The 23283-nt window shown below is 35.1% G+C and overlaps 4 protein-coding genes and 1 non-coding gene across 5 annotated transcripts; 2 read left to right on the forward strand and 3 right to left on the reverse strand.

Annotated features, from left to right (window-relative positions):
- Positions 1-1963: 1963 nt before the first annotated feature.
- Positions 1964-2070, reverse strand: LOC147943640 (small nucleolar RNA R71). The gene has a single exon (XR_015558776.1). It is a non-coding gene; the product is annotated as a small nucleolar RNA R71 (small nucleolar RNA).
- Positions 2071-4979: 2909 nt separating this feature from the next.
- On the reverse strand, positions 4980-5351 carry LOC147943641 (uncharacterized). Its single transcript, XM_087449979.1, has one exon. It carries the CDS (start codon positions 5328-5330, stop codon positions 5070-5072), a length of 261 nt encoding a protein of 86 aa, XP_087306105.1. The 5' UTR covers positions 5331-5351; the 3' UTR covers positions 4980-5069.
- Positions 5352-6001: 650 nt separating this feature from the next.
- On the reverse strand, positions 6002-9007 carry LOC104786598 (phospholipase A1-Igamma2, chloroplastic). Its single transcript, XM_010512039.3, has 2 exons — positions 7537-9007; positions 6002-6343 (listed from the first exon to the last, which is right to left on the reverse strand). Exons 1-2 carry the CDS (start codon positions 8868-8870, stop codon positions 6097-6099), a joined length of 1581 nt encoding a protein of 526 aa, XP_010510341.1. The 5' UTR covers positions 8871-9007; the 3' UTR covers positions 6002-6096.
- A 6555-nt stretch (positions 9008-15562) lies between these two features.
- On the forward strand, positions 15563-17025 carry LOC147943642 (uncharacterized). The gene is made up of 2 exons (XM_087512306.1): positions 15563-15774; positions 16141-17025. The coding sequence occupies exons 1-2, from the start codon at positions 15619-15621 to the stop codon at positions 17023-17025; spliced, it is 1041 nt and encodes a 346-aa protein (XP_087368432.1). The 5' UTR covers positions 15563-15618.
- A 206-nt stretch (positions 17026-17231) lies between these two features.
- LOC147943643 (uncharacterized) lies at positions 17232-20006 on the forward strand. The gene is made up of 4 exons (XM_087449981.1): positions 17232-17831; positions 17925-18083; positions 18223-18914; positions 18998-20006. The coding sequence occupies exons 1-4, from the start codon at positions 17241-17243 to the stop codon at positions 19131-19133; spliced, it is 1578 nt and encodes a 525-aa protein (XP_087306107.1). The 5' UTR covers positions 17232-17240; the 3' UTR covers positions 19134-20006.
- Positions 20007-23283: the final 3277 nt, after the last annotated feature.

The following is a 23283-nucleotide window of genomic DNA, read 5'->3' on the forward strand; positions in this document are numbered from 1 at the left end:
AGCATAATCAAGCATTGAGGCTGAGTTACAAAGTTGGAAGACAAATTTAGAGAGTGCATCGATTGACACAACATATGCATCGATCGATGCTAGGCCAAATACGAAATCGGAAGTTTTCCCCACAAGTTTTGAAGATTTACAAAGCTGCCCCAAAGTCTTCCATATTTGCATCATTGGTCCCTGGCCGTGTTTAGGAATATAAATAGGACTTTTATGGTCATTGTTTAGAACTAAGCTTTATTTTTCCCTGCAACTTTTGAGAGCAAAACCTTGAGAGATTTTTAGAGAGTTTTTGGAGAGAAGAATCAAGACTCCTTCAGAGAAGATTCAGAACTCCTTTATTTATTCTTTTAATCTCTTAATGCAATTTATTCAGAAGATGTTTTGTGTTTCATTGATTATGTCTGAGTAGATCTGCTAGTTAGGTTTAGGGTTTCTCATGAGGGATTTCATGGATTGTTAGATCTGTTAATTTAGGATTCATTATCTTTCTTGTTCTTCACCATAGGTTGTTCTTAATGCTAGATCTTTGATTAGTCATCTTGATTTAGATCTTAGGATTATTGATTGATATGAGAATATAATTGATTTTCCTCACAAAAACCTTTGGTGAGCAAAATTACTTCTTGCAAAGAGATTTGATTAGTAATTTTGTGAACTTATCTAAACCTGATTTTATTGCTCGTTTTTAACTTGAATTTTGCAAAGAGTTTTGGATTTTTTGGTTCTAAATTTAGATAATATTTGCAGTGAGAACTGATTTATTTTATAATTGTGTTTAGAGTTCAAGAACGGTGCTTAATTATTGAATCCTGCTTGTTTAATTAATTGATCTGATTTTTCATGATTTTCTGAGAATTTCCCTAAGCCTAGCGTTTATTCCTATTGATTTACAACTTCTTTATTTTCTGTTTCTGCATTGCTTTTAAATTAATATTTTGATTTAGCATAATTAAAAGATTATTAAATTTATTGTGTGAGTCTAGAGTTCTTGTGGATTCGATCCCTAAGTACTACAATTGATCTCTTAATTTGAGAGAGTAGCTCAGGGTTAAATTTGAGCATATCAAATTTTAGCGCCGTTGCCGGGGACTCTTTTGATTCACCATTAGATTAAAATCTTTGATTTTGTCTAAATTTTTCTTTTTCTGTTTTACTCACACGCTTTTGTTTCTTTCCTCTTGTGTGTTTCAGGTACATGCCTAAGCCTAGCACCAGGAAAAATCCTACTGGTCCGGTTGTTAAGCTTACATACCAAGAGTTAGGACAACTACATCGTGATAACACAAAAGCAGCCAAATTAGCGAAGATGGCCAATATAATCATATTGAGACCTGATGAGGCTGGGGTTTTGAAGGATCAAGAGGGTAATGTGCGCAACGAACGTGGCCAAAAACTTGATGCTGAAGGCCAGGTTATTCAAGAAGAACTCGTTGTGGCCGATGGGAATGCAGATGGCGTCGATTGACGCAACGATGGCATCGATCGACGCAACCAGGAAGGCATCGATCGACACAATGCTGGTGTCGATCGATGCAATGCCCGAGCCGATACGGAGAATGTTCAGAGGCAACGGGACAACAATGGAGAACTTGTCAAGACTCTTGCGGACTTCAACAGACCAGACTTGTTCTATGAGAACCGCTCTGCAATTGTCCCTCCTCCATTTCCAAGGAATGACTTTGAGCTAAAGCCTGCCTACTTCGCTCTTGTTGGACAAAGGCCATTCCAAAACTTGCCAAATGAGAAGCCTCTCGACCACATTGAGCACTTTGAGGACATAGTTACAAGCATAAAGGCTAATGGAGTCACTGAGGACTATCTCTACTGCAAGCTTTTCCCCTACTCTCTTGCTGGGGAAGCTTCTCATTGGCTAAGGCAGCTCAAACCAGGATCTCTGACAACCTGGCATGACATCAAGGTGGCGTTCTTGAACTATTTCTATGATGATGCGATGTCTGATGAGCTGAGGATCAAGCTCTCTACCTTTAGACAAGGACCTGCTGAATCTTACAAAGCTGCTTGGGTGAGGTTCAAGGCATACCAGAGAGATTGTCCGCATCATGGGTTCTCAGAAGTGCAGTTGATCAGTATCTTCTTTAGTGGGATTGACTGGAAGTATCAAATGGCTTTGGATGCAGCTAGTGATGGGAATTTCAAGACAAGGTACCCAGATGATGCTGAGAAGTTGATAGAAAGGCTAGCATCAAGCAACAGTACCAAGAATGCAAACTAAGAGCGGAAAAGAGCACATGAGGGCAATGGTTCAAATCAGTTTGCTGCAGTGAATGCTAAGTTGGATACAGTGCATAACCTTCTTGTGGGAAAGAAGTCTGTCCATTTTGCTGAAGATGTTGAGATTTTTGAGCCAAAGCTAGAGACTACAGAAGCAGATTTCAACTATGTGTATGGAGCTGGCTATCAAAATCAGAGATTTGGTCAGAAGAATTCATTCACAGGAAATCCAAACAGCAATTTCACAAGGAACTATGGATCTTCTTCTTACCAACCCCTCCCTCCACCCAATTCAGAGAGCAAGATGGAATCAATGATTGGACAGATTTTGGAAGGTCAACAGAAGTTAACAGTAGACTTCAATGGGAAGATTGATTCTGTATACACTGAGCTGACTGGGAAGTTTGATGCATTAAATACTCATGTCAAGAAGCTGGAGAATCAAGTGATTCAGACTGCTGGGTTTGTCAAAAGACAAGTGATAATCTTATATCCTTAAACAGTTTAATCATCAAATTATTTGTTAAGCGAAATTTTATTATGTAAATTCAATTGAATAAATTTGTTACACTAAAAATTAAAAGAAACAATATGACACTTGTGAAAGAAGAGAACATCAAATGACAATCTTCTGCAGTTTTCCAAAAAAAAATTTACTTTATTATTAGATGATATAATATAGTAAGATTTCTTTCAACTTTTACTCTAATAATCTGGCGTCCAACATCATGATATATTAAAATTCTTTTAAAATCAAATACATATGACATTATTTCTTTTTTTATAAATATTTTAAAATGATTGCATAAATCAGCAGAAGATGAACAATAAAAAAAAATTTACATAAGGAAAAAATATTCAAGACTTAGTAAGACAATATTTCTTCTAAAGTTAGAAACTTCCCGAAAACGGATGATCCGAAGAACGATACTATTGTTACCGGTGTTTTGTTGTTTGTTGGAGATTGAATCGAGGATAAAATAGAAATTAAATATTTTAGTTTTCACAATAGTCTGAAAGAGGATGTGTTTGTATGGTAATAGGTTGTTTTTAGGAAACTAAATTTATAGAATGTTTGAGTCTTTAAGAAGGAGAAAAGATTAAAATCAAATATTAATGATCATAAATTCGCAAGTGTTTCAAAATAATAAGTTAAAAATGAGAAGTATATAAATAAAAATGAAAATTGAGGAAAATAGTGGGTATAAGGCAATGCATAAAATGATGGTATTATGTTAAATCAAAACAAAACTGATTATGTTCATAATTAATTCTGAAATTTCTATTATGAAAACTTCTAAATTTTATGTAATTCAAAAGTAACATAACGTTTGAAATAATAAGTGTGAATCAAACAAAATAATTATAGAATTAGATCAAAACCAACTCATAATCTTACATAATTTTCCAGAAAGTAAGTACAAAATTTTAATTTTATATAAACAATTTTTAAAAATTTAAACTAATTTACTTAAATAATACCTACCCACCATCTTACTGAAATTTGATTCCGTTTGTACCCGTGAAAATTATGTAAGATTCAAACACATAAATTAAACCCAAGAATTCAAACCTATAAATTTAATTAAATGTTCGTATATAGTTCCAAGATGAAACCAACCACATACTGATATAAGGTGGCTTTAGATTCTTGGGGGTTGCATATGTTTCTGATTAAAGAAGGAAAGAAATACATATGGTTTTTTTTTAGTTTTATGGCCTGTAGTTAATTAAGTCTAAATTATAGTTAATTAAGTCCAAACAAAAAAATACAGGTGTCAGAAATAGAGTAAGCCAAATGCCATCTCTTTAGCAAAAGTTGAGAAAAACTTTCTCATATTATATAAGATTTTTCGTTTTTACTTAGTTGATTGATCCCAGTCTTGTAAAAATTACTACTAATATATATGTATATTGTAGGTTTGTTTTTATTTTTTTGACATCTACATTGTAGGGGTAGGAGTATATATTGGATAGTGACTAGTGCGTAGCCACGGAAGATCAATACCTCATGATGAAAGATTCATGCATATTACTCGTCTGGTGTTTGTGTACAAATGCACGTTCACACACATGTATTCAAATGTGAAATGTGCAATGACATAGAATGTAAAAAAAAAAAAAAAAAAAAAAAAACTGCATGGATTAACGGTCAAGTAATAGGGGACGTTGATCAATAAAAGCATGCAAGTGAGTGCTGTGAGATTCTAAGTTCTTTTATTGACAAAGACGGACACAAAAATTTACAGATTGGGAAAACGAGTATAATACATGTGTGTATGCTTTAAGAAGGATGATCAAAACGAAGCTGAGAGAGATGGTGATGGATGTCAGGAGAATAATGATCCTCAGAACGGAGACGCTCGGCTTGAATCCAACGACCTCACTGTTCCGAACCATTCCTCTATTCGCGTCTTGACGCCAAAACGGTGGAATCTGTAAATGCTCTTTCAAAAAATCCGACGCTTTGTTCACTAGTGCGTGGTCTCTCCCACTGAAGAAGAGGAGGAGATTACGTGATAATTAAAAATCATGACCATATATGTTCACACCAAAACTAAACGATTAATTGAAATGGATGAACTCGAAAGAGAGCTTGTAAAGGCCAGTGAGAACCAAATTGCTAATCAATCTTGCAAACTTGATGTTCAAATAACTGAACTGTATGTACACTTCTTGCATGATATAATCCATGTTGATACTCTCTTTAGCTAGAGACCATATATTCAAGAGGGAGTAATACGAGTAAAACAAAATCTCATTTTATTTATTCATTAGATAATATTTTTGATAATAATAAATATCAGTTCATAGATATTGAATACAGACCAAACTCACTTGCTACCCTGTCCACTACCGTGGAGATTATCAAAGTAACCTTTAGGATCACTCTCAAAGTTATCCCTAGAAATATAAGAAGACCCACTGCTCCCTGGGGCTACCATGTAACCACCACCGCCACCGCCTTTCCCTCCTCCTCCTCCACCGCCACCGCCTTTCCCTCCTCCTCCACCACCACCGCTCCTTCCTCCTCCACTTCCACCGGAACCACCTTTCCCTCCTCCTCCTCTACTGCTTCCACCTTTTCCTCCCATTTTCTGAAGTCTTAGCTCTCAGTTAGATTCTTTACTAGATTGTAAGATTTGTGTGACTGAAATAAGATAGTTAAGAGGATGGGGTATATATAACAGAGTAAAATTTCAATTGGATGGTCAAAACCAGTCTTTCCCAATAATACGAATACGATTTAATATAGTCTTTGCATTTTGATTGACACAAACCAATCGCCTCGTAAACGTATGTAGCATCTACTCGTAAAGTGGAAACAAATTAACTTACCATCGGAAGATCAACAAAACGAGTCTTTCCATCTTGACTCCACGCATCCCGAGTTAAAATATAGTACCATCGAGTAGTAATATAAAATTGATGATATCATTTTTAGTTTCTACTTAGTTGATTGATCTGAGTCTTGTAAAAATACTAGTAATATAAAAGTACATTGTAGGAGCTTTTTTTCTTTATTTTTTGACATCTTACATTTGTAGGATTAGGAGTATATATATTGGATAGTGACTAGTGAGTAGCCACGGAAGATCAATACCTCATGATGAAAGATGCATGCATATTACTCGTCTTTTGTTTGTGTACAAATGCACGGTCACACACATGTATATTCATGCAATGACATAGAATGTAAAACAAAAATGCATGAATTAACGGTAAAGAAATAGGGGACGTTGATCAATCAAAGCATGCAAGTGAGTGCGGTGAGACATTCTAAGTTCTTTTATTGACAAAGACGGACACAAAAATTTACAGATTAGGAAAACGAGTATAATATCTGCATGTTTGTATGATTTAAGAAGGATGATCAAGACGAAGCTGAGAGAGATGGTGATGGATGTCAGGAGAATGATGATCTTCAGAACGAAGACGCTCGGCTTGAATCCAACGACCTTCACTGTTCCGAACCATTCCTTTATTCGCGTCTTGACGCCAAAACGGTGGAATCTGTAAATGCTCTTTCAAAAAATCCGACGCTTTGTTCACTAGTGCGTGGTCTCTCCCACTCGACAGCACAAATCTTTCTCCTTTCCCATGATACCTAATTTTTATTAAAAAAATAAAATAATAGTGTATGATTAGTTGCATAACTACTAAATCGTTCACGTGATACTCGCGTCAATCATATCGCAAACACAAATCAAGACGTAATCTAGAATGATCTCAATATATATAATACACAAAACTAGTTCGAACTTCTTGAATATTTTAATATGTGAATATCGTATCGTCGAAGAAATCAAATTCGACAGCTTGTCCAATCTACTATATCCCACGGCTTCCATATTTTGTCGTTTTCCACTTCCAAATTAAAAAATTAACATATCTATAATTAATATTATTACTTCGTTCTTGACTATAGTATTATTAAATACTAGCCTATGACCCGTCTGTTGTACGGGTTTAGAGTTTTTAAAATAAAACTAAATTTAATAAAGAATTTTAAATAAATATTTTTAGTAAGTAAAAACTATCTATAAAATTCAATAGATACACCGAAGTATCCAATATGATATTTGGTGTAAAAGGTATGATTATGTGGTTGAGACTATTAATCACGTTTTTTTTGAATGCCCTCGCTCTTTGATTCTGTGGTTTTCTATATGAGTCGGTGTACTGGAATTTGGATTTTGTTTTATAAAGGGATGTCTCTCAACAGGGTGATCCTGATCTCTTTACTTTTAACATTTTTATAGTTACAAAAACGCATACGTTAATCTTACATACTCCTATTTTATATGTTACAATAGCAGTTGTTTTAAATAAATTATTTGATTGGTAAAAAAAATATGAAACGATCTATTTTTATTTTAAATCTTTTACTTCAACAATCTCTTTCTTTATATAAAGGTGAGTATTTCATTTTTCTAGAAACTGTAGTTAGTTGTATAATTTCACAATCATATTTTTTTGTCTTATATATAAGTAATCATTTTACTTGTAAAATTAACAACTTAAAATTAAAATAAATAAACAATATTACAATTTTGAATTTTATATATATATATATAATTTCCTTAATATGATCTTTTCTTTTTATGGTAGGTTTTGAATTTTTACATTTTTATTTTCTAAAAATTTAATAATTTTAGAATTGACATGTGTCAACATCTGAATGATATAATTAACACGTACCAAGATCTTGTTAATTAGTAATTTTGTCATCAAGCTTTATATAATAAGATATGGTGAAAATGTAAAATGTAAAATAAGTAAAAAAAAGACCTAACGTACCCGTCAAGGAGATGAAGCGTAGCTTCAAGATTATGAGCATTAGAAAGATCAACGGAAGGTTTAAGAAACGGCGAGTTCTGATGATCCAACGCCAGCTCCTCCCCCACGTGGCAATAACACCACGGCAAACCTTCCGCGATCTTCATCAGCGCGTGCGGCGCACTCTCGTTCAAAAACAGCCCCGGCGACTTCGGAACCATGTCGTGCACGTTCACAACTCTCATCACCTTCACTCCTAGCTCCTCCATCCTCTCTTTAAACCTCACGTTCCCAACCCTCGGTCCTCCGTACGTCAACACCGTCACCGGAATCACTTTCCCGCTTTTGCTTCTGTTCAATCCCATCTCCGCTATATCGTACGCGCTTAGAATCGCCAACGCGCCGCCGAGACTGTGTCCCGTCACGGTGATGCTTAGATCGGAGTCTTCATCCTCGTCGTCGTATGTCTCCACTAAACGCTTCACCTCGGCTAAGATCTGTTCACGCGCCGAGAATTTAGCGAATTTGCAGGACGTGTCTTTGTCGGTGTAGAGATCTAAGAACCCGGATTCGACTTTAACGGCCGGGTCGGGGCATCGGATCTTGTTTTCGGATACCGGTTTTAAATAGTCTTTTAAATCAGCGATCCACTCGAGTTTCGTGACTGTGCCTCTCCACGCGATCGCGATATCGCGGCGGCCGAGGCGGTTACGAGATGTTTCGTCGTCTGAAACGGCGACGTATCCCATCCAGTTAGCGTTTTTGCTCCATACCTTAGACCACCGCGATTTAGAGAAAAAGTTGGGGAGGTTGATGTTGGACGTCGCGTAGAGGTAACGCGCCACCTCGTAACCCGAACCGCTCATCCCGAGTGAGTCGAAGAACTCGAGCCGCGAGAACCTCGAGCTGCCGCAGTATTTAGAAGCCGGGTCGAAATCGAAAGCGTCGTAACAGGCTTGAGCCATTTCGCCGTAACGGATCAGCTCCGATCTGAGGACTGGATCCATCGGTTCCATTAGCCCGGCCCAGTCGTCTTCTCCTTGGATCTTACGCCACGTGTCGATTAGTTTTCCTTTTTCTTCGGAGGTTTTGTCTCGCCGGCGAATATCCTCCGCCGTCATCCACCGTTCTCCGAGTCCTTCCGCTTCGTCAGTTAAACCTTGTCGTTCGCGTCTTTCTCGCTCGAGGCGAGAGATCACGGCGGATAGAGAAGACTCGTTGGTTCTGGACAAAGCTCTCGTAGATGTTACTCGAGGTTTGGCGGGAAAATTGATTTTATAGAAGCTGGTGTTACCGGTTAAGGAGATTTTGTGGTTGGTGGCGAGAAGATGTTTGTGGGAAGGAATGGTCGCCATTGTTTTGAGAAGCTTGATGATATTGTAATGGTAAGTAAGAATGATAACATTTATATACAAATGTACACAAATAAAAAAATATCTAAAACGTGTTATATTCAAATGGTAACATGCAATAAAGAAACTGTCCTCGATTTCATACACAGTTGATACTATTTTAATTGAGATCATAGAATTGTCTTATAGTAGTAGTAGTAGTAGTAGTATTATTTTGGTGAGTTTTGAAGTGCATCACGCAATGATTAAAGGCAACAAGCAGGCTCTAGGAGAGGATAAGGATGATCTAGTGATCTTAGCCATGGTTATAAACTAATCTTTTCTTAAGTTTATGCTTTTCAACAGTTTTTACATTCTATTGACTATGAATCAGCCAAGAACAACCGTTTTACAAAATTTCATGAAAACATGATCACTTTTTTTTTTTTATCTTAAATATTGTTTAAAATTCTAACTTTGGTTCAGCTAGCTCAGGTTTATCATGTCATATACACATCAATTAGAGAGTTGGTTAGCCTATTGTTAGAGCGGTAGAAAGTAAAAACTGTATGAGTTTCTCATATATATGATTAATTTTTATTTTTAAATTTAAAATATAAAATAAAACAAAATCAAGAAAATAGTGTCATGTGTGAGATAAGTTTCTAAAAAGTTTTTCATAGTTTCTCATTAGTGGTAGAAACAGTGAATCGTTACTTAACAAAATAAAAAATTTATTTTTATTGCAGATTTTTTTTGTTTATTTATTTTTTAATATTTGTTTCACTAAATAAGTAACACTTGTGTTATTTTTTCTAAGAACCGTTTCTTTAGTTCCTTTAGGAAGAATCGTTTCTCCTCATTTTCTTGTTTCTCTCCTCTTTTTATTAATTATACTAAATAAAAGTATGAGCTATAAGCAGTGTTCAAGAAAGCGGTCTAGGCGGTCGCCTAGGCACCGTCTAGGCGCTAGGCGCTCAGCAGACGCCTAGACGACCGCTTAGACCGCCTAAAATCACATAATATTATTTTATTGTATATTTTTTTATTTTTAATTACATATATTTAAAATTTTAAGTTTATATTCATATAAATGTTAATATGTTATTAATCTAAATTAAATAAATATATTTTTACTAATTTTAGTTTATGATTTATTATTATTTATTTCTTCTAACATATATTTTTACATAATTTTACATATAATATTATATATATAATGTTCGTATTGTAAACGCCTAAACCGCCTTAAAACGCCTAAAATTCCGACTAGGCGCTAGGCGCTGGATCACCGCCCACATACCGCCTAGCGCTTTCTTGAACAGTGGCTATAAGCTTCTAAGACTGTCCACCTAGGATTTTAAACATCTAATAGGGATTCGACATGTCACTAATTAACATTTTCTAAATTTCCAGAATTTTCTATATTAAGAATTATTTTAAACAACCTATCAGAGTTTGACATGTCATCTATACTAATAAAAAGTAGAAACTATAAGCTTCTAAGGCTGTCCACTATGATTTAAAACCTCCAATTGTAATAAGACATGTCACTTATTAACATTTTTTAAAGTTTCCAGAATTTTCTATATTAAGAATTATTTTAAAACAACCTATCAGGATTTGACATATCTTCATTAACATTTTTTTAATTTCCAGAATTTTTTAGGAAAAAGACAATTTTAAATTTATGGAAATAAAATAACCTATGAACAATATTCCACATTGACTAGAAAAGTTTTAGACAATGGTTCAAAACCAGTATACATAAGATTAATAATTATTTTAAAACAACCTATCAAGATTTGACATATCTTCATTAACATTTTTTTTAATTTCCAGAATTTTTTAGGAAAAAGACAATTTTAAATTTATGGAAATAAAAGAACCTATGAACAATATCCCACATTGACTAGAAAAATTTTAGACAATGGTTCAGAACCAGTATACATAAGATTAATATGCTTCCAACAACGAATGAGCAGGAAAGCTTGATTTATCAAGCGTCCAAGTTTAAAAATTATTCGGTTTGATCCGGTTTTTTATTTGATCAAATTAAAACTTTAAAAAGTTTCAAAAAAATATTATAATTTTTAAAAATTTTAAAAGTTTACATATTATAAATATTGAAACATTTAAAAGTTCTTAGCTTTTAAAAAGTTTTTTAATATTATAATTTTTAAATTTTAAAAGTTCAATATATTATAAATATTAAAACTTTTTAAAAGGTTCAAATTTTATATTTCGAAACCTTTTAAAAGTTTAAAATACTATAAATATTGATGTAAAACATAAATTATCTTATTTATCTACGTTTGTGCTTTCTATTTCTTATGAGCTACAAACCATATTTTTGTGTATGATTTTATAGATGAGTTGATATTCTTTCATTAATTTTCTATTTTTGGGTCTAAGGAAAAAAAATTGACATCAGATCTTGATTTGATGTTTGAATCAAGTTTTAGAGTTTAAAGAAGAAAGATGGACAACAAACACACATGTTTTATTAGCTATACATAGGCATGATCAGAGTTACGGTTATCACGGTTATGGTTTATTAACCATCGGTTATGGTTAGGAATATTGTTTAACTTTAACTATAACCGTTTAAATATTGTTTAAATATTGTTTTTAAGAAATATTGTTTAACTATATACGGTTACGGTTATTTGAGAATATGATACAGTTGATATTATTTGATGATATAACATAATTGATATTATTTATTATAATTAATATGTTCTTATAGTGTACTTATATTTCTATATATCATATGATTCATATTAAATAAAATATTATTAGTATATTTTATTATGTTTTTAAAATATTATAAACCAAGTAAGGATTTTGGTTGGAGAAGATTATAAACGTGTAGATCTAAAACAAAATAAAATTATCAATAATTGGATGCATGTGTTAACTATGCTGCTCTTCATTTTCATGAATTTCATAAATTTTATGAGAAAAGAAATAATTTTGTTCTTGGAGTTTGATGGGTTAACAAGTTGTGTGGTAGTCTAAAAAAGGGTTTTCAGTGGAAGAATGTGAAGAAATTAACGAGTAAGAAGAAGAAAAAAAAGTATAACGAAGAACCATACAGTAAAAGTAACAATAAAAATTACCACAAATTTTGACAATGAAAATGATAATACTAATTTATTTTTTTATAAAATAATATTTTATTAAGTAATCAATCATATATAATTTTCATCAAAATATATCTAATAAACTCAGGCGTAGCGTGGATTCAAAACCTAGTGTTTTAATAAAAGTACTTGTGTGAGTAACGCCCAGTGACCATAATCTCATATGAGAATGGATTCTCTCTTCTCTCTTCACTTTTATATTATTATTTTTAATATTATTGAGAAACTGTGTGAGAAACTCCCATTATAAATGATCTTATTTACTTTTTTGGAGTTTGTTACAGTTAGAGGCATGTCAATCGGGTTACTGTAATCCTAAATTCATAAAATCCACATATATTTGAGTTCGTCCTAATCCAAAAAATTTCCGAACTTATATTTTAGAGACTCGTTCTACTATATCATAATTTTATGAGATTGTTTTGGTAAAAATAAATATTTATAATTCTATAATAGCTCTTGAAAAAATGAATTTATGTATGAAGTGATTTAATGCAAATTTAAACAACCACTAATATTCATTAACACTTGAAAAGAATTTTATAAAGAATTTAGAAAGAATTTAGAAAGAATTTAGAAGAATTTTAATGACTTGAAAAGTTATGTAAAATATGTTGTTATTCAATTAAGACTTTGTAAAACTCTTTAAAAATTTTGGTGTTATTGGTTGTGGATTAGTAAAAAGTTATCTAAAATCTTGATAAATCTAGTGTTATTGGATTAAGAGTTTTATAAAGTCATTAAAAGTTTTATGTTATTCAAGTAAAAAAAAAATCTTGGATTGTTAATGAATTCAAATTTTATGTTATTGGTTTAGGATTTTATATTATTTCCTTCATAACAAAAGTCATGAAAACTCTTTCATCAAATAGAAAGATTTTACAAGATTAGGAAAACAAATCAGCAAAATTTTTAAAAAAACTTCCTAAACAATCTCTTATAGAATCCTTCATTTTTACTTTCTAATTTTCTATGATTTTAAAAATCATCAAGATTTTTAAAAACATAAAGTCATTAAAATTCTTTCTGAATCCTAAACTAATACCCCCTAAACACAGTTGACAAAACAATCGATACAGTCTTTTAAAATATTAAGTTTCAATGGATGGACTAAGTCATATTTCTCTTTCTATTAGAGGAACTTTTTGATATTAAGTTGACTAGTAAAAATATTATTTGGTGTAAAATGAGTTAAAAATGATGTTTTTGTTTGTCATTTTCCTAGTTGAAAAAGACTACTACATTGTTTAGTTTGCACTTCAAATAACATAGCACGACTTTTACATTGTTTTAGTAGTATTTTGTAATTGAATTTGGAACAGATCAATTATAAAAGTAACTTGAATATCAGCGGTAAGCGCATAACAGAATTGAATTACTCAACTTGCCGGCAAAAAGAAAAAAGAATGACACAACTCATATAATAGGTTTATCAGTTATATGGTTCGTAGAAAAGTCATGCACCAATGGCAATGTGGCAACACATAACAAAGTCGAAGAACATTAATTCAATAACATTTTCGTATAAATATATATCAAAGGTAGAAATACATATACTTAGTCTAATGTGAATTTGCTGTCCGCAAACAAAAAAATTGGTCTAGTGTGAATCCATATCTAGATCATTCTAATAATCAAATCATAAGATTGTTGATATATTAAAGACATTTTTAATAGTCTTTATAAATGATCTTGAAGGCATAGAATAGAAGTGCATATGAATAGTTGACCCCGACCATATATATAAGTTAGTTACAACAAAACGACAGCTCAATCTCGTCATATTCTGGAATGAGATGAGGTGTCCGTCCTCCGTCACTTCTTGCAACTTTGTGTTTCATCATAAAATATTTGGACATGTGCTCTAATAAACTAGTAATAAAGAGATGTAGAGTGAAAGAATTGATACAACTCGACATTTTAGTAGTTGGTAGGTGGGTTCATTTGAGAATCCAAAATACCTCTCAATATTTTAATTGCATAACATGATTTCAAATATCTTACTTATTTTTGTGGTCGACATAGATCAGGATGAAAGAATCCATAGTGGAATATTTTTTATTTACAGAAACAAGTTTCTAATCAGGAAATAATAAAGATATATGAATGTTATATATAATAGAATCGAGTTCATGCTTTTGTAAACATTTTGTTTGGTGACATCCTAACTCACGCTTTTTTTTCTAATTCCAAGAAGTTTTCTATGTCATAAAATATAGTTCCAAAATCGACCCATTTTTTTTGTTAGCATTTTCTTTTTTTGATGATAGAAGATTGATTTCCAAAACGACCTAGCAACGCTTTTAACAACTAGTACTGTTCGTTTTTAAATAAGACTTATAAAGCATATTATTCTATAAGTCACTAGTACATATCTCACTAGCTAGGAGGTTGCACGTTCATTTTTCTTCTCAGTTTGGTCATATAGTAATCGAGACAATACATACCGGCCCCTTTTCTTTTGAACATTTCCGAAAGTGAATTTACTAAATTTTACGGTGAGTTATTATAAGGCAGTTTTGTAGAAGCTAGTGTCACCGTAATATCTTTATTTTGGTTCAAATCCAAAATCTGTGTAAGGTTGTAGATGAAAATATGTAAAACAAAAAACAAAAAAATTATATATACTGAAAAACTAATTAATATAGGTGTGCGTAAAGCAGTAAGAACAACAAAATGTGAAAAGAGAAGAGATATATATGGTCAAAGATGTTTACCGTAGGATCGACTTCACACCATCATGTTCTTATTGTCCAATTCTTCAAGGTTATATCGTGCAATTGACCACATATATAAAACATAACCTCACCTAATCGCCTTGTTTAATCAATAATTATATAGAAAGCTTTTTACCAAATCCGAAACAAAAATATTTCTCTAATGGTTAAGTTTCCGAGCCTTTAGTGGTGGTAGATGAAAAGTTAGAATAGTGAATAATGAATATTATCACTCTTCTTGTCTAACCCTTATGGTAATCCTAAATATTATGTCTTACTTACTTTACATCGCGGTTTAGAACTAAGAAGTTTAGATGTTGCACTCTCCATCCATCACTTTTTCTTTTCTTTTTCGGGTAAGACAAATTAGCAAGAACTAGTGTCTTTTTGGACAAACCTCACCTTTTATTTATGCAGTATACAAAAGTGTGAAGAGTAAATTGTTAACAAGGCCCAAATAATATCCAAAGACCTTAGGAGCCCAACTTTTGTAGGTGGAACAAAAACCCTGGAGTAAGGTTTGGTTGAAAGATCATATATTTGGATAGAAAGAATTACTCAAATGTTATCTAAAAGTTGGTTTATTACTCATATCTATAAATCTTTTGAAAATTACTAGAATGTTTAGTGCCCTGGGTGTAATTACAATTTACCCCTTAGATTTTATTTCTCGAATTTGAGTAAAAAATTAAAAAAAAAAAATACACATCAGCAAATTAAAATACACATCAGATATGATTTAACACAGTCATTAAGCAATTTTTTTTTAGATCGCAGTTTTTTTTTAGATCCACAGTTTTGTTTTCTTGTTTATATCAAAGAGAGGGAAAGTGAATAGGTTTTAACTGTTCACAAACCGCGAAAAAAAAAATATCGAAACTCTCGTCGTCTCTTGTCGCCGGCGATACTATGTTGTTGTCTACTCTCTTGCCGTCAATCTCTCGCCGTCATCTCTCACCGTCATCTCTCACCATCTTTACTCGTTCTCTCTATCTTCGTCGTCGCACTCTCTTTCTTCGTCGTCGCTCTCTCTTTCTCTTCGTCTTCTTCGTCTTCGTCTATCCGGTATGTGTCGACTGTTTAGTTTCGAGTTTTCCGGCCGAATGTGGGTTTTTCGATGATTTACCGCTGGAGTCGCCGTTGTTAATGACGGTTGATTTGTTAGATCTATTCGATTCGATGGCTGATTTACTTTTTGTTTTATGTTGCGGCTCAGTTATTTTAGGGTTTATGGCTGATTTGTTAGATTTATTCGATTCGATGGCTGATTTACTGTTTGTTTTATTTTGCGGACGGATGAGTTGTGACTAAGATATTTTGTGCTTTAGATCTGAGTTATGTGTTTGTGGCTGAGTTATGTTATGCTTTGTGTATGAGTTTGTTTTATGTTATGGCTGATTTATTTTATGATTTACTTATGAACTATAACAGATGTCGATGGTGATTATTTCTTCTGAAGAACAAGCAAGGGATTACCTCCCAAGACTATACGCTAAAATAGAGTCTAGAGATATAAACACAAATTTCAGGATGAAAGAATTCCCTCAGATTAGGGAATCAATAGGACTGGATGCGTGGGAAGAAACAAAGAAAGTACCTATTGGAATAATCTCTAAGCTAGTTGATAGCCAATTCGTCTGGTCTGGTAAGGTTGTTCATTTCCTACTATGTAACCAGTTAAGGGTACATAAGAAGGAGCTTTGGTTTGTGGTCGGCGGTCAACCTATCAGGTTTGGGTTGAATGAGTTTCATTATCTGACGGGGTTAAACATAGACCCAATGCCTACTGAACGGTTTGAACTTGAAGAGGAACACAAAGATTTCTTCAGACTTTTGAAAGTGCCTGGTGGGGCAGGTCCAACGCTACTTGAACTCAGGGAAGCATTAAGAGTGTGCCGGGGATGGGTTAACCTTGATCATCGTAAATGGTTGGGGCTGTTGCTTCTTCAACACATTGGACTTTATGGTTTGCATCATAACTCTAGAATTCCATATGAAAGTGCCAAAAGAGTTTTTGATGATGAAGCAATGAAGACGTATCCGTGGGGTCGGTCAGCATTTGAAGCTCTTGTTGATTCCATAAAGATGTTGAACCCTACGGGAAAGTCGTACACCCTCAGTGGGTTTACACCCGTGTTACAGGCTTGGGCGTATGAGTCCATCAAATGCTTTGGAGAACGGTTTGGAAATGCATCAGCTGAAGATGGTGGCATACCGATGCTTCAATGGGGTGGAAACCGTACACGTTCATCGCTGGAAACCGCAATTGCTGAAGAGATCAAAGCGCTTGGTGAGGTAAGGTTTATATCTGGTTGAGTGATTGTTTAGTAATGGATGAGTTATGATTTAGTTATGGCTGAGTTATTGTTTAGTAACGGCTGAGTTATGTTTTAGTAATGGCTGATTTATGCTTTAGTGTTGGCTGAGTTATGTTTTAGTAATGACTGATTTATGCTTTCATTAGTAATGTTTGAGTTAAAACTTACTGATGGGTTTCATAATCTCTTATGTTACAGCTGCGTGTGATTAATATGGTTATGAAGGAAAATGGCTGCGAGCTATTTCATTTGTGGCCAGAACAAGAAGACGACCCAGCAATCGATCGCCTGATCGAAGACATACATATGAATACGTTTGTTAAAGGTTTTTGGGATGTTAAGGGGAGTGATAAGAAGAAAAAGAAAAAGAAAGCTGAAGCAGTTGTTGAGTCTGAATCTCCTCCCGCAAAGAAGCGGAAAGTCCAGAAGATGAAAGTTTCCAACAGTCAGGAAACTAGTGAAGGAGTTGCACAGGGGAGGAAGAAGAAAGGAAAAAAGGTAAGTGAGGAGGAAGATGTTGGGGAAGATGTTGGGGAAGATGATCTCTACGAATTGATCTCTAAGTTATACACAAGGTTTGACACCGTTGATAGGGACATTGAAAATGTATCGGCGAATCTGGAGAAGAAGATGGATGAAAGGATTGAAACCAGGCTTGGATCTTTTGTGACGGACCTCAAACAGATGAAAGAGCTCGTGCTTCCAAAGAGCACGAGTGACCAGACTTTAATTTTGGGACAAGAACTAAATAACCTGGGACATGGACAGGAACTTCAGACATCAAAAGGTCCACCAAAAGTTCCGGTAATGTCTGATTTATATTTGTTTTATGGCTGATTTTTCAGAATGTTTAGGCTGAGTTATTATAATTTTAATTGTCTTCGCTATGATAAACAGGAAAAGAACTCTTTGACTTCTCCTAAGAAGTCTCCAGATGCTAAGAAGTCTCCAGCTGCTAAGAAACCAGCTGATACGAAAACAGGGCCTTCCACGAGGAGAAATGCCAAAGAGTTAGAGGCGTCAGAGAAGGCCAAAGACTTAGAGGCGGCAGAGAAGGTAATGTCTGATTTATCTTTGTTTTATGGCTGATTTTTTAGAATGTTTAGGCTGAGTTATCATAATGTATGATTTTTCTTTATTTTATGGCTGATTTTTCAGAATGTTTAGGCTGAGTTATTATAATTTTAATATACAGGAAAAGAACTATTTCACTTCTCCAGATGCTAAGAAGTCTCCAGCTACTAAGAGACCAGCTGATACGAAAACACGGCCTTCCACGAGGAGAAATGTTAAAGAGTTAGAGGCGGCAGAGAAGGCCAAAGAGTTAGAGGCGGCAGAGAAGGCCAAAGAAGTAGCTGCGTTAAAGAAGCCCAAAGAAGTAGCTGCGGCAAAGCAGGCCAAAGAAGTAGCTGCGGCTGGAGGTAGAGGTGGAGGTAGAGGTAGAGGTAGAGGTAGAGGTAGAGGTAGAGGTAGGGCGCCTAAAAATCCTACTGCTGCTGTTGTTGCTGCTGGTGTTAAGCCGTTGAAATTTGTACTACCTGGAGAAGCTGGTTCAGAAGCTGGTGCAGAAGCTGGTGCAGAAGATATTACAAACGAGTATTTTGCTGAAGCCAACTCACTTGAACCTGAATCTGAGGATGATGAGGAGGAAAAGATTAGGCTTCATAGAATTAAAGCTTTAAGGCTGGAGAGTGTTAAGCTGTCAGCGGATGGGAGTGCATTGAATACACAACAAGATCATCCAAGCTGGATTTTCCCTAATATTGGAGACAACAGACTGACGTGCATGAGGAAGAACTGTTCACCTGGACCTGGAATATATGATCCTCTGGCACCTGTTGATCCAGTCAAGTTGCAGAAACTTTTGGAGTACCTAAAGAAAGCCGAGTATGACCCTTTAGACCCTTTTACTTAACAAGTTAATAACAGCTTGTTAACATTATATTAACTTGTGTTTATTTGTTTGTTAGGAATATCCCGTTAGGCAAAGGCGGAATGGAAATTGAATTCTATAGGGTGCTAATCACCGAACGAAAGGAATGGCCAGTGAGGCCAGAAGAATATGGTAAATATGGGTGGCTTACTGATGAAGTAAGTTTATCTTAATGTCTTAGTTATTGTTGTCGTTGTCTGACTTATATTACATTATGGCTGCGTTGTTGTTTACTACTCAGTTTTCTGTTGTACAACACTTGGGCGCGTTTATGAGAGTCCTTAGGTGTAGGTACAAACAAGATCCTTTCCCATTCCACAACAAACGCATTGCGTTTATAGACCCGTGGTTCACCAGTGAAATGGTTCACCGTCATTATCCGATGTTCAAGTCCGGACCCAAGTTTTTTACAATGACTGGCAATTGTTATGAAGAATTAGTTAAAGGTTTGATTCCATTAGACGAACAAACTAATTTGAAGTGGATAGAAGATGTGGATCACCTGTATATTGCTCCACAAACTAGAGGCGATCACTGGGTGGCGCTGCACGTGGATCTCAACAGAAGGCATATTGATTGCTATGATAGCATCGTGGGACAAGTAACCGGAGAGAGTGAGCTTAGAATGCTGAATGCTTGTAGGGCGTTTACGCGGATGATTCCAGCAATGATGAACGCGAACGTTCCTCACGAAATTCGTACACCTACTTACAAACAGTTTACCTTCAGGAGGAGGACAGTCTCCAAGGTCCCGCAAAACGTACAGGTTGGTGACTGTGGCGTGTACGCTTTAAAGTTTATAGAATGTCTAGCGCTTGGTGTGTCTTTCGATGGAATCTGTGATCAAAACATCCAGGGTATACGTGTTAAAATGGCAGCAGAAATCTTCGATGAGTCACCTGATTTTATGAATCAGTTCACGTAAAAAACATTTGTATTTCTTTTGGTAGGTAGGACTTGCACTTTGGATATGTAAAAAAACCTTTGGATTTCTTTTGGTAGGAATTGTACTTGAATAAACATATATGTTATGGCTGAGTTATATATTTCGAACGGCTGAGTTATCTACTTCGTACGGATGAGTGAGTTATGGCTGAGTTATGTACTTGGTACGGCTTCGTTTAGTCTTTCGTGCCGTGCCTCGATATTACTAAAAGTGTTGTTGGGGAAGCCCAAACAATAATTCTGTGCCTGCTCAGATCCACACGCGTAATCAATTTATAAAGTTATTTTTTTTCACAATATATTATACAAAATAATTAAAAAATTGAACTCAAAATTCGAATAAAAAATCTTAAAATTCCGACAAAGTGACTAAGTGATGGCTGAGTTATTGACTTACACGGCTGACTTATAAAATATTTGTAAATTTACATTATTATAACTCAACATTTAAATGTAAAATTGAATTATGAATATTACAATTATTATAACCAATAAAAAGTAATAATTATAGAGAAAGATTGATTTTTACACATTCTCACCAAGGATGTGTAAAACATACAACACATGACGTTTAGGGGTTAGGGTTAGGGTTAGGGTTGGGGTTTAGGGTTTGAGATGTAGGGTTCAGATTATTTGATTTTTGGATTTGGTTCTAATGTATTTTAACGTGTATGATTTAAGGTGGTAATATGGATATAATAATATTATTACCATTTGAATATTTTTTTAAAAAATCATAAAATCAAAAAAAAAAATTGGTTATTTTCAGTTATGGGTAGGTTATATTAATATCTAACAATAAATAACCCAAAATATATTGTAATTAAGTAGATTAGCCTAATATAACAGAAATTAAGCAGAGTATATCCGAAATTAATTAAACATACCAATTCAAAAATATCAAATTGGAAAATTTATTTTATCGGTCGGTTCGGTTTAGTCGATTATTTAGTCATTCTAATAAATAACCCAAAATTCAATTGTATTAAAGTAGATTAGCCTAATATAGCCAAAATTAAGCCGAATATATCCGAAATAAACCAAACATACCAATTCAAAAATATCAAATTGGAAAATTTATTTTATCGGTCGGTTCGGTTAAGTCGGTTATTTAGTCATTCTAATTTGAGGGTTGGCTGAGATATCGTCTATTGACGGCTGAGTTATAATTGATCAGCGAAATTCTTGGGACGCAGCGAAAATCTCACTGCACTCTGATTGGTGGATTCAGCGGCGGTTACTTCCCATAATCCCGTACAAATAGGTTTGAGAGCCTGAGAGATTGAAATATTCCAACCTCCACAACTTTCCAAGATATAGAGAGAAAGCGATGGTGACTACTCGATCTGCGAGGCTGAGACGGGCTCGGGAAAGGATAGCCGCGTCGGCGAGCGGTTCCAGCCGAACTGAAACGTCGAATAATCCCTCCGCCCAAGAGGGCGTGGAAACGTTCCGCGTTCGCGCACCTGTTCCGCATGTCGATATGACGGGTGCAGAAGGGAGCCTCGTATGTCAGGAACTCCGAAGGTATCGAGCTCGCCGCTATAGGCTGGGGGCTCACCTTATGGCGAGACGCCGTAGATTGGCCGAAGTCTGTCGGCTTTATCGTTTGGACGGGACTATTCGGGTCCTGAACGAAATAATCGCCGAAGGTTTCTTCTTGGAGAAGTGGTGTATGACCGAGCTGCTCGCCGCGCATGCGGCGTGCCAAGAGCTGGTGGCGAGTATGGAGGTGCCTGTCCTTTTTGAGGCTGACTGTCAACCTCTCGAAGATACCGCGCACCCGTTTACTGTGGATATCTGGGCCTACCGGGCTTCCATAGAGAGATTAAGGCGGTACGCCAATTTCCTGGAGTCGGCTGGCCCAATTTTCCGTGAGAGGCACTTGGTCGAGGGCCCGTGTTCCTTTTTGGAAGACTTGGCGTCAAGAGGCGTCGAAGTTCCGAGAGAGAGACTGGAGACCCTAAGGCAAGCTCGTCAGTTCTGGCGAACCGAACTGGACAAGGTAACGGGGGAGGAACCGCTGGCAGACAATCTATCAGGTCCACGGCCTCCACTTCGTCTGTAGGACCAACCCAGACGGTGATGGTGAAACCCCGACCGTTCCGGACTTAGAATTCGGACGGTTTTTTCTTTTTCTCATCTAGGACTCTGAGTCGTCGAAGGGGTTTTATTTTATCGGTCGGTTCGGTTTAGTCGGTTATTTAGTCATTCTAATTTGAGGGTTGGCTGAGATATCGTTTATGACGGCTGAGTTATAATTAATCATGACTGAGTTATAATTAATCATGACTGAGTTATGAAAATAGATTGATAAAACACCACAACATAGAAAGTTCATATCAATTCCAAAAAAAAAAAAAAAAAAAAACAACGGAGCTTGACTAATCTCACAGATACTTGTTCAAGCTCTCAAACTTCTTCGCCAGCGCGTCATATTTCTTTTCCAAATACAAGATCATTTCTTCTTGAATCTCGATGCGCTTCTTGGATGCATCCAAGTCCTGCTTCATCTCATTCTTCTCCTCCTGAATAACCCTAAACTCTTCGCGCACTGCATCAGTCCACCACTTCCTGAAACCGCAGCCTTGACCGGGACCCTTACAAATAGTACATAATTCATATTAGACTAAAAAAAAAAGTCAGAAACAGAACACAAAACTCAAAAATAAGAGTACAAAAATCTTTACATCTGTGATGTCATACGGACAACTAAAATAACGTTCTCCTCTCGTGGTAGGATCATTAGAAGTGGCAACGAGAAGCATCGCACCGCAATTACACCCGATTGGAACGCCCTTGTCTCGCCTCCGGATTTTGCCGTACCTCATTTTCATTTTTATTTCATTACGATTCAGCTCCTACAGTTCCACAAACACAATATTAAGATAATGATTTGAGATTTCAGATAGTCCAGAGATCTACCTCAGCTAGTGCTTCAGAAGCAGTTTTCTCATCAGCCGTGGAGTTGCCGCCGTAGTTATCTCTATTTGCCATCATCTTGACTCGATCTCGATTACTGAAGCAATAAATCACAACAAATCCCTTAACTTATACTAAAACAATATATCAAACGATGTCGTTTGACAGTAATATACTTGAAGGCTGAGTTGTGTTGTTTACACGACTGACTTAGGATAGTCAGTTAAATTAACAAGTTTGTTATGGCTGACTTATGCAACAGCCATAATAATGGTGTTACGGCTGAGTTATCCGACGGCCACCCTATTAATTTATTATATACCCGCTCGGGAATGCAAAAAGGGTTGTTGGGGAGACGCAAACAATAATTATGTTTCTTGTTATCATCCATACGCTTAATAAAAATATTTTAAACGATTTATTATTAAAAATAAATTCAAAAATTTGAATTCAAAT

The sequence above is a fragment of the Camelina sativa genome, chromosome 5 (assembly GCF_030686135.1).
Source record: "Camelina sativa cultivar CO46 ecotype springtype chromosome 5, ASM3068613v1".
NCBI lineage: Eukaryota > Viridiplantae > Streptophyta > Magnoliopsida > Brassicales > Brassicaceae > Camelina > Camelina sativa.

Bases quoted from the DNA above. Each gene is read 5' to 3' on its own strand.
- LOC147943641 (XM_087449979.1), bottom strand. From the start codon at position 5,330: ATGGGAGGAAAAGGTGGAAGCAGTAGAGGAGGAGGAGGGAAAGGTGGT.
- LOC104786598 (XM_010512039.3), bottom strand. From the start codon at position 8,870: ATGGCGACCATTCCTTCCCACAAACATCTTCTCGCCACCAACCACAAA. The intron at 6,344-7,536 runs GTACGTTAGGTC...AATAAAAATTAG, and splicing joins ACGCTTCATCTCCTTGACGG to GTATCATGGGAAAGGAGAAA.
- LOC147943642 (XM_087512306.1), top strand. From the start codon at position 15,619: ATGTTGTTGTCTACTCTCTTGCCGTCAATCTCTCGCCGTCATCTCTCA. The intron at 15,775-16,140 runs GTATGTGTCGAC...GAACTATAACAG, and splicing joins TCTTCGTCTTCGTCTATCCG to ATGTCGATGGTGATTATTTC.
- LOC147943643 (XM_087449981.1), top strand. From the start codon at position 17,241: ATGGTTATGAAGGAAAATGGCTGCGAGCTATTTCATTTGTGGCCAGAA. The intron at 17,832-17,924 runs GTAATGTCTGAT...TATGATAAACAG, and splicing joins AAGGTCCACCAAAAGTTCCG to GAAAAGAACTCTTTGACTTC. The intron at 18,915-18,997 runs GTATGACCCTTT...TTTGTTTGTTAG, and splicing joins GAGTACCTAAAGAAAGCCGA to GAATATCCCGTTAGGCAAAG.